Source organism: Mytilus galloprovincialis, chromosome 6 (assembly GCF_965363235.1).
Source record: "Mytilus galloprovincialis chromosome 6, xbMytGall1.hap1.1, whole genome shotgun sequence".
Taxonomy (NCBI): domain Eukaryota; kingdom Metazoa; phylum Mollusca; class Bivalvia; order Mytilida; family Mytilidae; genus Mytilus; species Mytilus galloprovincialis.
In genome coordinates, this window is record NC_134843.1 from 70,645,565 (window position 1) to 70,659,864 (window position 14,300).

General features: G+C 33.2%; 1 protein-coding gene across 1 annotated transcript; it reads left to right on the forward strand.

Moving 5' to 3' along the window:
* Window positions 1–87: 87 nt before the first annotated feature.
* Window positions 88–12,248, forward strand: LOC143080220 (protein BANP-like). Its single transcript, XM_076255949.1, has 11 exons — window positions 88–201; window positions 1,692–1,840; window positions 2,262–2,344; window positions 2,897–3,084; window positions 3,766–3,806; window positions 5,296–5,367; window positions 6,009–6,084; window positions 6,738–6,901; window positions 7,229–7,458; window positions 8,762–8,965; window positions 10,778–12,248. The coding sequence occupies exons 1-11, from the start codon at window positions 185–187 to the stop codon at window positions 10,916–10,918; spliced, it is 1,365 nt and encodes a 454-aa protein (XP_076112064.1). The 5' UTR covers window positions 88–184; the 3' UTR covers window positions 10,919–12,248.
* Window positions 12,249–14,300: the final 2,052 nt, after the last annotated feature.

Genomic DNA, 14,300 nt, shown 5'->3' on the forward strand with positions numbered 1-14,300 from the left:
GCCTTATCTGCATTCTTCCTCTCGCAAGATACCGTCGAGGACGCCATTACCGTTTTCCCGAGATACAGACGGGATTTCAAGGTATTTTTTGAGAAAAAGCGCCAAAATAAGCAAACCCATGGGTGAGGGCTACTTTCACTTTACTGAACCAAAACAGTAACCAAAAGATGGGACGCTGTATGACATGGACATACTTTCAAGGTATACGACCTCGAGAAAATACAGACATTTCGCTTGAACATCACAATTTCAGTTTGCAGCCGAAACAAGCTGTCCAAGGCGAAAGTGAAAGTAGGGCGAACGGTGAATGTATATCTGCCTGTAATAATTGCTATGTATTGAAATAAAAAAAATATTTTTTAGGTTCATGAATGAAGATTAAAAACTGAATTTTAATCGAAGAAGTGAATACTAACTGAGGACATAAAATAAGTTTTGGGAGGGGTGGTTCTGTGGGTGCACCAACCAAATCCATGGCAATATTATCAGTTTATTGATAGTAGCTATTATCTGACAGAGGCCCTGAGAAGCAAAAAGTACATGTTAAATTATTAAGCTAAATGTATGCATTGCTAGATCCCAGTGGAGATTACTCTGACGTCCAATAGTCCGAGATTACTCTGACGTCCAATAGTCCGAGATTACTCTGACGTCCAATAGTCCGAGATTACTCTTGACGTCCAACAGCTGTTTTGCCAGACAAACTGGGGCTTTGGTCCCATTGCCCTAGCTTGTCTGGCAAAACAGCCAGTGGACAGTCAGAGTAATCTCAGACTATGCTAATCCATCAACAGACAACACAAACACAGCCACAGGCTTACAGTATCTGGTTTAGGATTTGTCTGACCGAAAAAGAAATATGATCAGATCACATGAATCCTTAGTATGCATGCTTTTTCAATGGAACAATGCATTCTTAATAGCTTGACAACCCATGAGACTAGGATATGACTTATTCTATATTATAAATATTTTTAAATCATATGATAAATCTTAATATTTCTGTCCGACCAAATGATATTTATGCCCCACGTTTGTTAAAAGAGGGGCATTATGTTTACTGGTCTATGTCTCCGTTCGTCTGTCCCGCTTCAGGTTAAAGTTTTTTTTCAAGTTAGTTTTTGATAAAGTTGAAAGTCCAGTCGATTTTAAACTTAGTTCACATGATCCTTATGATATGATCTTTGTAATATTAATGTCAAATTAGAGTTTTGACCCAGATTTCACAGTCCACTGAACATAGAAAATAAAAGTGTGAGCTGGGCATTCCTGTAGTACAAAATGTTTGGACACATTCTTTTTTCTCTAAAATGTTGTTGGTCAATCAGTTTGGGATACACTGCAGGTGTTGCTGCTACCATTACCTCAGAGCATCAATATCAAACATGGCCATTCTTTCAACTGGGAGGAGCAAATTCTCTAAAAAGGCCTGACGCATGCATCATGAACAGAGATGTTTCTTTATTGATAATTAAAGAAATCAGACATAAACGATTCATTTTGAAAGTTACCCTTCTCTTAATTTGTGAGAGAAGATTTTAGGCTAGGTTAATTAAAATAAATCAGTCAATCATGTCAGTAGTGAACTAATATTTCAAGTAGAAAGGTAATTAATTTCTCTTGAGCTTGAATTATATTCATTATTTCATGTTAATTTTATAAATGACATATATACATTGTAACTATTTTAGAGGCAGCTGTACCTCAAAGATGTCGGATACCAATAATGATGATGACATGAACTCTGATCAAAGTGGGCTAAATGTACAAACTCTTCCTATTAATACCTTGTCTGTACTTCCACAGAGTTTTAGTGATGATTCTGGTTTGATTATCAATGGTAGGTATACACAAAGTTCAGTCTTTATGAAAACATTCTATGATTATAATTATAAGCTGGGAAATCAGCCTAAAAAGTTCATAAAAATATTTAGGAAAATTCAATATCCTGACTGTCAGATTACATGTAAGGCCTGGAATTGTGGTTAATCATGAATAAAATTGAGAATGGAATTGGGAAATATGCCAAAGAGACAACAACCCAACCATAGAAAAAAACAACAGCAGAAGGTCACAAACAGTAGCGAGAAATTCCCGCACCCGGAGGCGTCCTTCAGCTGGCAAACCTATAAACTCCGTTTTGATGTGTTAACTTAGTCTACAGATTGAAGTATTTACATCTTCTACATTAGTTGCAAAGACCATTCCCATATTCGACAAATACAAAATGTATATGATGTTGCTATGTTATACTTTTTCAGATCCAAGTACAGATGAAGGTCCTCCAGCTAAACGTATAAAAACAGAGTCCCATGATCACCTTAGTCAAGATCAGTCCATTAAAGTAAGTACCTTGTCAAAGTATAGCAGGAAAACTGATTCTTCTACAAAAGGCAAGGTTGTCCTTAAAATTTTATCGAAGCATTTTGATTTAACATTTTTTTATTTTTAATGGTAAATATAAAAAAAGAATATAATGTTTCCATCTTTTAGATGGTTTTATGTAGCAAGGCACCAGGTGTACAATGTGTGATAAAATTGTCTAAGCACTTATATGTATAATAGGACGGTATAAGCACAGCATTAAAATTTGAAAACAATAGTATGAGAGATCTGACAGTTTTTATCAAATTTTATAGCCATAGTAAGAGAAATCCATTTATTAAATCAAATTTGCATTTCAAACTGAAGCTTAAAAAAAAAAAATGGGATTATTTTGAGTATAACATAATAAATAACACCATTACACACAGTTTAGAATATCTGGTAAATGTCAAATTTTCTTCTCAACAGATCTAATGACTTAAGATTTATACAATCAGATTTAGAAAATAATTTGCTTATACCTCAAAGCAGCCACAAGAACATCACATTTACTAGTTACTTTTTATTTCAGCAACTTCTGTTCACAATAAACAAGGCTATCTGCATGAGATTAGATGGTATAGAGAACAGTATAGAGATACTCAATGGTAGAACCAAATATTTAGAGGAACGTATGGATGAACTGGTTGACAATGTCAAGAATGTTAATGGAACCAGTACCAGTCAAATTTCTCCTAATCCATCCAAGAAAGGAGCAGGGTATTTATGTTCTATTAATAATAATGTACTCTGACACTGTTAATAATGGTTGTGGTTCATTGATTGGAGTTTGGTTTTGAAAAATATATCCAAGAAGTCACGGATTGATCTAGATAATGTTTTGTTTTTCTTGCCATAGTAGAGAGGATACATTATCTTTCAGTTTATGCATCTGTTAGCTAGTTAATCTGTCCTGTGTCAGATTAAAATTGTCTTTTTCCTCAATCAACCAATATTTGGTATCCACAAACAAAATACACCCACACTATGATGCATTATTAACAAGTTTTTGGTGTAGTTGTTAGTGCATAGGACTACTAACACAAGGGTTCATAGTTCCATCCCCGTTACGAGGAGAAAATTTCTGGGACTGTACTTTCGGCTCTCCCTTGACATCATTTGGGAGTAGTCTTGAAGAAACGATTATAGTCTGTCAGAAGGGGACGATAAATGGTTGACCCGTGTGAAGAGAGGGCCATATCTCTTGCATGTAAAAGACAACCTTGTAGATTTCGAAAAAGAATAGGCTTATGCCTCTACATACATGTAACAGCACTCTCATCAGCAAGTGAAAAGGAATTAATATTAGTTGCAATAATTTGTGTCCCAATACACTATAAATAAATATCTTTAAACTAACAAGTTTTAATATGTATAACGACATGTTTAATCTTATTTCAGGGCAGTTATTGTTGGTTTACCACAGAATGGAGGTCAAACAGGTACTGTTATAAAGTTCTATATTGGTTAGATAATTGAGGATCATTGTACAGGTCTTAGGTTTATTACATTTCAAATAAAGCAGACGGAAGATTAATTTTATCGGCTGACGCAGAAAAAAAGTAGCTGAAATTGCTGGCAAAATAATTGTGGTGTTTTACTGATAATTTAAACGCACCAGTTAACCTCTGACCATGCTTGGATTTCAATGTCATTATGATGTGACACTGCACTGATTTACTTTCTGTTTTGAAAATCTCTATAGACCTTCATGTGTTATTCAAAGCTTTAATGAGTAAAATCATGGTCCAGTGAATTTTATATGCCAAACTTGTAATAAGACTATTATGTCAGGGTGTTTTAATACAAAATTGGTATGTTACAATTGTGTTTTATCAACAAATTCTATGTATTGATTCAATAGGAGCTTTTTCATCAAAACATACATGGTAACCAAGGAAGTCACTTTGATAATGGGTAATCACCTAAATTTGCAACACTTAGATTTCCCTGATCAAAAGTATGTTGATTCCCGGCCATAGTTGAAATTTAGAAATGCCTTCCCAGAGTCTAATGTATATTTTTGGCACATTCCCAATTTTATTCAATTGAACAGATGTAAGGTCTGTAAGAAAAATTAACCTACATGTACTCGTAGCAGGAATTTCAAATCATTATATCTTGTTTAAAGTCTGCCATGATAAACATAGGCTTTGTCATGTTTATTTATACCATTTTGTGTTTAACCATAAAAATATTTAAAGGGGCACTAGCTACGATATATATAAAAAAATAAAGTATGATTTTTTTTAGATCAATCATTAATCAAATTGGAATAATGAAATAATAATTTGCTTTTAGCAATCAATTTCCTTTAATTTTGTTGAAATAAGCGATTAAACATAATTTTTGACTGATTCACTTGCAAGTGAAAACGTCATCATCATTCTAACCGGTATTCATGTGAACTTCAAGTTAACCCCTAGCTAGAGATTGACAACGCATGCATTGTACGTGTACTGGTTATTTAAAGAAAAAGAATGTCAACAATGAAAGTGAAACTACGGTAAATCATTTGATTACTAATTCGATGCACATAAAATCATTCTTATATGGTTAAAAACAATGAGAAACATCTATTTTTAATCTATAAAATAAAATCAAACAGACCTATAAAAATGCAATTGCACGTGTTGGTTTAATCTATTCGTATCTTTATTTTTGTTTACATCGCTTATATGGTCATCTGAGGTCAAATCGATAGTTAATTAGATGGCGTCTGGACTAAAATACACACGAAACGAACCTATATATTATCTACCCCATGCTCTGTAAACTGTTTATTTTAGACTTTTGATAGTTTGGATAAATGTTTTACATTGTTATAAACCAAATATGAGAATTTGAGTCAAATCGGTTACAATGAATTTGACAGCTAGTGCCCCTTTAACTCTATATATATTTTATTCTCATTATGATGTTTATTTCCAGCTCAGAATGTTGATGCAATGCAGAACATGGGACTTGGACCTAATGTCACACTTATTACTCTTAACTCAGAAGGTATGTCAGTGTAGTTTTAAAACATTCCACATATTCCTCTGAAGCGTTGATAACTCACAAGCATTTTATAAGATATTATATCACTCAATACTCTGAACTTTGATGGTATGTTTAGATTTATACTTTGTGTCATATTTATTACTTTAAACTTACATGCTACTGTTTTGAACCAATGACACACTTATTATTTTGATCTCAGAAAGTAACTATGTATTGTATGAACATTGATAAAAAAATGATTCTAAATATCTGCATGCTCACTAGACCATAAGTGTGTGGATTGTACATAAGTGTGATTTTCCAGCTATAAAGATTGTGTATGGTAGTAGGCCAAATGTAAGCAGATCTAATAATGCATTCTTTATTCTTTTCGAACAACAAAAATTTCAACAATGCAAATTAACTGTTATGTGTAATGACCATCAATTACTATTCCAAGTTTGTTGCATTTTCTTGTTTTGTGGAACAGCCCACAGTTGTTATTTGATAGCTATTGTAAATTGACATTGTTGAGCAAGGCTATGACCAAAGTAAGATGATCTAGACTTTAACAAATGATTTGAGTTATACCAATTAATAAGTAAGTCAAAAGCTTTATTTGTGGTCTGTTAAAATTGATATTTATAAAATTGTTGTTACAGATGATTTCCCAAATGGTACATGGCTTGGAGATGAAACTAATCCAGAAATGAGAGTCAGAGTGCCTATAACACCAAGGTAAGGCCAAATAAAAATATTTGTGTGGTTCCAGTAACCCTACCTTCCCTACTTTTTCGTCTTAAAATAGCATACCCTGAAGATTTTATTGTCATTTTCCATTAAGCACTGTTAAATTCAGAATGTTGCTTCCATAGACATAATAGACTCAATGTAAAAAAAAAAAAATCCCTACCTACCTACCCTAACTTTTTTTCAGATGTAACTGGAACCACACATACTATTTTATTTGGCCTAATGATATTAAAATATGCAATTGTGAATGACAAGGAGGGCTTTTTAGTTCACCTGGCATGACAGTTATTGCCCATGAATTACATTCTTAACATTTTTTAAAAAATTATTGACCTTTATCTTGAAAACTAATATGTCAACTTGACAGAAAACTTCAGTCAAATTATAAAGGAGTTATTGCCCTTGATTTGAGTGACAATTTTTGTGGGAATTTCTTTCTAAGCAACTGTTTTTAATTCAATAGTTTTATAGAATTTAAAGAAACATGTAGAGAAGCTTCTTCATGATTCAAAGACATTTACCATGATAAAAAGTAATTGAAGATGACAAGTAAATACCTAATTATTTGTTAAAGCCACTGAGTTTTAAAACACTTGACCAGTTCATCTTTAACCGCTTTTGATAAATATTTCTTTCAGTGACATATTACATGTACATTCCAATTGTCGGACAGCAGAAAAGATGGCACTCACTATGTTAGATTACCTGTTTGATCGGGAAACACAGGCCTCTTCTAATTTATCTGGTATGGGAAAGCATGGAAAAAAGCAGTTAGATCCTCTCATGATATATGGTATAAGATGTAAGTAAACTGTTAGACTACATCTCAATTATATAGAAATTAGAGTGTACAAAGTATAAAAATGCCTAGTTATATCGCGTGACTTTGTCAGTCTGTCTGTTCTTATTTCTTAATCCATAGTTATGGTTATATATTTATGATAACTTCCCATTTTATGATGTTATTTTTGGTCAGGAAATTTATATTTATGTTGAATGTACACTGATTATTTAAAATTTAATTATACTCAGACATAGCGTAATTAAGTAAAAGTTGCATGTAACTCAGCAACTTGAGAATGTAATTTTTGGTAGTGTCTTTTTACAAGTGGGGGTACATATATTTTAGGTCATTTAATACACAGATTTGGAATCGCAGAGGCTGATTGGCATAGAATTAAACAGAATATGGACTCGAAATGTAGAACAGCATTTAGAAGAAAGCAGAGAGGAATGCCACTAACTGTCAAAGCTTTTCGTGGAAAGTCTGTTCCTAATTTTATAGGACCAGGAGGGACTTCAGATTTATCTATTAGTGATGACGACTCACTACAAGACTCAGAACTTCATATACACCAGGTAATATTGACCACCTATGTAAATGTTGGAGATAATTTTACCACACCATGGTCATTGTTTATTGACTTTGAAAGATTGATATCTTTTGAATACTGAAGTCTGAAGTATTACATTTCAATTTTAACTTTTGTGTAATATTATTGTGAATTCTTTTATTTTTGTGGTTACCAATTTATGTGGATAGAGGATAATTTATTTAGGAGATAACTGTATCGTATTTTAAGCTCCGACGGCATCAATTGGGGATTTGATGGTCGCAAATTAAGTTTACTGGCGACGCGTTAGCGGAGACAGTAAACGGGTATTTGCGACCATCAAATCCCAAATTGATGCCGTCGGAGCTTAAAAAACGATACAGTTATCTCCATTCTAATGAAACTGACAGAAAACAACGTTAAAACATGTATTTAAAATCTGTCATATGCCGTCTGCGCTTGCGCGTACGTCCCATAGCATCAATTGTCAATTGATGCCATGTAAGAAAGTGACGTTATCCAATCAAAATGAACGTTACAAACGTTGTTGCATTAGAAATTCCCATTGATATTTCATATTGTGGTAATATTCAAGTCAGCAAACAAGCCTTTAAAAAATATGCATGTCTTTGAATATTTAAAGTCATATGAAACGAGTGACCAGTGAAAAATAATGTAATTCCAATTCTTGAACCAATGCATACAAACATCATAAACTTAGTCTTCTGTGCAAGATTTTATCACTTTTTCTGCATAAATTTCGTATACTGGTAATCGTCAATTTTTTTTTCAATCAGTCGAAGTTGTTGTGAAAATATGGCAGGTAATTAAAGTTCGTGTTTTGAAGCTGAAGTTTAACGATTGTCAACAATCAACAAAAAAGAATGGATATTGAGCATGTGTTTAACATGTACAATCAGATACTAGTTTATTTTAAGGACATCCATGTGTATTGCGATCACCGGATTTTTACGAGATGGGTCACACTGAGGTCACTTTGCATATGGAAAATATGTCGGGGAATTTCTTCCTGGAAGGAAGCAATTGAAATAAAGTAAACTTCTTCTAAATATGAACAAATTAAAGAATTTTCTTCAGAAATAAGTATACGTAAATAAGTTTTATAATGAGGTTTCTCATGACTTTAAATTCTTGGTTCATCTATACCTATAGAATGGCAAAATTAGTATGTATGGAATAATGATGAAACATCAGTATCAAAATAATATACAGGTGACATGTTTTTCTTTATAGACAGTTTATGTATGGAGTTGGAAAAATAAAGTATGAAAGTAAAACTGTAACCAATGTTTTTAAATTTATTTCAGGGTGACCAGGGTGAGTTGAAACAAACTTTAACCATGCACAATATAGACAGTAGTATAAAACAGGCCCTGTCAATGCATGGGGACGGACTACCTCAGGGAGAAATACAGATACTTCATGCCACACCTGAACAAATCTCACAGCTTCAGCAGGCACAACATATACAAATACTTCAGGGAGATCAAATTATACAGCTACCATTACCTGTAAGTCACTTTTATGATGAAAACCTCCTCAAATTGTACAGATTTTACACAGATCAAATTAAACACTTACCTGCAAGTAATTTGTCACCTGTATGCAACTTATATAGCATTCTGAGGGAGAGGATGGCAGTTTAAGTGCATACAATTACAAAGTAAATCAGGTTTAAGAGAAGTTGGTTTATTTATTAAAACCTTGATATTATTTTGTTGGAGATATATGGAAAATAGAAAAAGTTACCTGTTACACAATTTGAAATATACATTGAACATTAAAAAGAAATTTTCCACTAAATGCCTCCGCCGTAGCGGAGGAGGCATTTAGTTTTACCTTTGTTCGTACCTATGTCCCAAATTGGTATCCATTCTCTATCTTTCACCTCAACCAAATGTGATGAAACTTATATACAATGCTAATTAGGGCCCCGCCAAAGGCGGGTCGCCCTATAGTGATCAGTCTGTCTGTCTGTCCGTAACACTTTAACTTTGTGTCCGCTCCATATCTAGAGAACCATTATGATTTCATACTTTATACTTTACATGTTTATTAACCACCACCAGAGGGCGTGTCATGATGTATGTACAACTTCCTAGGTCAAAGGTCAAGGTAAAAAAACTTTGGTTTCAGTTGACAACCCTGTGTCCTGTGGTGAAGATCGTGCCCGCTCTATATCTTGAGAACCGTTATGATTTCAAAGTTTATACTTGACATGTATATGAACCAACACCAGAGGGTGTGTCATAATTTATGAACGACTGCCTAGGGCAAAGTTCAAGGTCAAAAACTTTGGTTTCAGTTGACAACCCCATGTCCTATGGTAAAGATTGTGTCCGCTCTATATCTTGAGAACCGTTATCATTTTAAAGTTTATACCTGAAATGTATATAAACCAATATCAGAGGGTATGTCATAATTTATGTACAACTTCCTAGGTCAAAGGTCAAGGTCAAAAACTTTGGTTTCATTTGACAACCCCATGTCCTATGGTAAAGATCGTGTACGCTCTATATCTTGAGAACCGTTATCATTTCAAAGTTTATACTTGACATGTTTATAAACCAACACCAAAGGGTATGTCATAATTTATTTACAACTTCCTAGGTCAAAGGTCAAGGTCAAAAACTTTGATTTCAGTTGACAAACCCATGTCCTACAGTAAAGATACAATTTTTTAATGCACATTATTCACAGCGGGGCCCACAGAGATGGCTCCCATCCCAATGATATCTAGTTACCACTAAATACAGATCAAGTTTGAATTTTCGTGGCGTAACTTTTACCTTTCTAGAGTTACTTCTAGAGTGCCCTTTTACTAATGGAAAAATTGCTAAAAATTTTCGTTGCCGTTCTCTAACTTAAGTTTTCCTCAACCAAATATTATGAAACTTATACACAATGCTTGATACAGATCAAGTTTTACTGTTCTAGAGTTATGCCCTTTACAAATGAAACATTTTGGATCTATACCTGGATGTAAAATTAATTTTGTTTGACATCAGAAAAATGCTAAATTTTAATATTTATTACTAACTCTTTTTAGCAAACAGGCCGTATGCATAATTGCAACAGATACTTTAAATAATAAGCTGTTCATGTTAGGGACTTTTCCATTCAACTGATCTTGGGTCTAAGGAAAAGTCTGAAATATTAATTGATATGTGTCTAGTACAGTGAAAATGTAAGTAAAGATCTTTAATGTGCCTTAGTTCTAATAAAACAGCCTACAGCTTGTACTGAAAAAGGACACTTTTTGTCTTGCACCAATGTACTATACACATAATACATTATTTCATTGTGTTTTTCTTTTCTTTCAGATATCTCAAGCAGATGGAACCGAGGGTTTACAAGTTGTGAATTCTGTTGGGGACCACAGTGATAATCTTCAAGTCCACACCGTTACGACAGACAGTGGTGAAGTGTTACATATACAACAAACAGATCATGCAACGGAATGATGATGTCTGTAAAAATCATAACGTGCCTGATAGCAATGTTTTGGGACTGCACAATATTAGAATTGATTTATGCAAATTTGTATTTAAATATGTTCATGTTTGTTAATGTGTTTAGAAATAGTTTATAAGAGTGGAAAATAAGTTATTAATCTGGTTTTTTATGCATCTCCTTTTTAAAGAATCAAAATTTATCAATACAGAAAATACAAAAAAACTTAAAGAGGTTTATATAGTACACATATTGAAAAAAATAACTATAGAAAGCTCTGAATCTAGACAAGTGATAAATAAGTTAATTGGAGACTTTCAAAACCAAATCATCAACACCAATTCACCTTCCTTCTTTTGTTTTGATTGTATCAAATGTAAGAAAAAACATACTTTTGTGTGTTCTTAATCAACATCTAGCTCAATGACTTATACTTAACCTTTTCATAATCATGTCAGTTTTTATATTAAAATACTGTATTAGTATGTCAAGTAAGAAGTTATTACTTGATCTTAACCTATCTTTTCGTAAATTTTCATTGTTAGTCAATAGATATCTATCAAACTGAAGTAAAGATTTGGTTATTAAGGTTTTGTGAAAACAGTCTAAGGATTGTCGGTTTGAAATATTCATATTATATGATGCTACTCTCGCCTCATATTCATGGTTCATTAGCCAATGTTAGGTTTTTGTGATGGGTTAGTTTTCTGATATTTGAAGCAATTTGTCAACTATATTAGTTGTATAGAATGATTGTAAGGTGTAACCTTGACCTCATTTTCATGGTTTATTGGTCAACTGCAAATTTATTTGGGCAACAAAGTACACATTTACTATTGGCTTGTTTGCATATATTAGCAAAATCACAAAACTAAATATCCATAGAAAGTTATTTTTCTAATCCAGGAAATTGGCGTCCACAAAAAAGTAAATGAATCCGCAGTACGATGATCAATAGATCATTTATATTAAGCGTAATAAATAAAGGTGTGAATGTTTTGTCTTGGAGGATTCATCTGACTCGGACCTCATTGTCTTTTAGCATTGATAGTGTTAAGTTTATGTGATACCTGTAGTGAAAACCATTATCTTTTTTATACAATTGTGGTCAGTAAAGTAGGGAAGACAGTGTCTTCAGCATGTGTACTCTTGTTCAGACATAAATTTTACAAAGGAAAAACATTTTTGTGTGTCCACACTTTCATTCCATGTGTGTTAGCAATGACTAGCTGTACTCTTTTGAACATGTGTTTGCCTGTTACATTTGTTATGTTTATGTGGATGTTGAAAGTTTATATATAATTTTTAATCTTTGATGATTATTGCATAATAAAAATTTAACATAAATGATTTAGTTTCTTTTTTTATGACGTTCATATTTTCAATAAAAGTTCCTTAAAATGAACTTTGTAGGAAAGATGTGTAGAATAATTTTAGAATGATTCTTAAAAGCTTCAGGATTCATTAATGCAAATTATGTATAACAAATCTTCTAAAAACATTTCGTGCAATATTAATTTATCTATTCTTCTGTAGACATATTTATATTGGTAATCATTTTTTTGGTCCACATAATTTATGTTATTTTCTCTGTGGTTCACTAAATTCAAGTAATCATTGTTTCTGGTTCACTGAATTAAGGTATTCATTGTTTTTGATCCACCAAAATCAGACATTCATTGTTTCTTGTCTACCATTATCGATTAATCATTGTTTTTGGTTCACCTGAATCAGCTAATTATTGTTTCTGGTCCACCATAATACCTGATGTTTGGTTCAGATCCACTGAAACCATGTCCTCATTGTTTTTAGTTCAAAAAAATCATAGATGCATTGTTTCTGGTCCATCAAAAGCATGTCACCATTGTTTCTGGTCCATCAAAAGCATGACACCATTGTTTCTGCTCCATCAAAGTCTGGTAATCAATGATTCTTGTCAAAACAAATCAGGGATTCATTATCTAAGAGCCACTCAAATCAAGTAATCATTGCTTCTGGTCCATCAAAATCTGGTAATGATAGCTTATGGTCCATCAAAATCTGGTAATCAAGCTTCTGGTCCATCAAAATCTGGTAATGATAGCTTCTGGTCCATCAAAATCTGGTAATAATAGCTTCTGGTCCATCAAATATCATAGCTTCTGGACCATCATAAAAAATCTGGTAATCATAGTTTCTGGTCAATCAAAATCTGGTAATCATAGCTTCTGGTCCATCAAAATCTGGTAATCATAGCTTCTGGTCCATCATAATCTGGTAATCATAGCTTCTGGTCCATTAAAATCTGGTAATTGTAGCTTCTGGTAATCATTGTTTCTGGTCCATCAAAATCTGGTAATCATAGCTTCTGGTCCATCAAAATGGTAATCATAGTTTCTGGTCCATTTAAATCTGGTAATCATAGTTTCTGGTCCATCAAAATGGTAATCATAGCTTCTGGTCCATCAAAATCTGGTAATCATAGCTTCTGGTCGATCAAAATCAGGTTATTATAGTTTCTGGTCCATCAGAATCGGGTAATCATAGCTTCTGGTCCATCAAAATTTGGTAATCATTGTTTCTGGTCCATCAAAATCTGGTAATCATAGCTTCTGGTCCATCAAAATCTGGTAATGATTGTTTCTGATCCATCAGAATCGGGTAATCATAGCTTCTGGTCCATCAAAATCAGGTAATGATTGTTTCTGGTCCATCAAAATGGTAATCATAGCTTCTGGTCCATCAAAATCTTGTAATCATAGCTTCTGGTCCATCAAAATCAGGCAATCATTGTTTCTGGTCCATCAGAATCGGGTAATCATAGCTTCTGGTCCATCAAAATCAGGTAATGATTGTTTCTTATCCAAGGAATAAGGTGATCATGATTTACTGGATCAGATAATCATTATTTCTGGTCCATCAAATCTGGAAATAATTGTTTCTGGTCCACTGAAATCATATATTCATTTTTTCGAATCAAATTCAAATTGGGTATTCATAGTTCCTGGTTAACCAAAATTAGGTAATCATTATTTCTTGTACATCAAAATTAGGTGATCAAGGTATATGGTTTACAGAAGTCAGGTATTCATTGTGTTTGGTCCACTCAAATTAAGTAATCAGTGTTTCCGGTCTGCCAAATTAAGATGATCATTGTCTCTGGTCCTTTGAAATCAGGTAATAAAATTGAGAATGGAAATGGGGAATGTGCCAAAGAGACAACAACCCGACCATAGAAAAAAAAACAGCAGAAGGTCACCAACAGGTCTTCAATGTAGCGAGAAATTCCCGCACCCGGAGGCGTCCTTCAACTGGCCCCTAAACAAATATATACTAGTTCAGTGATAATGAACACCATACTAATTTCCAAATTGTACACAAGAAACTAAAATTAAAATAATACAAGACTAACAA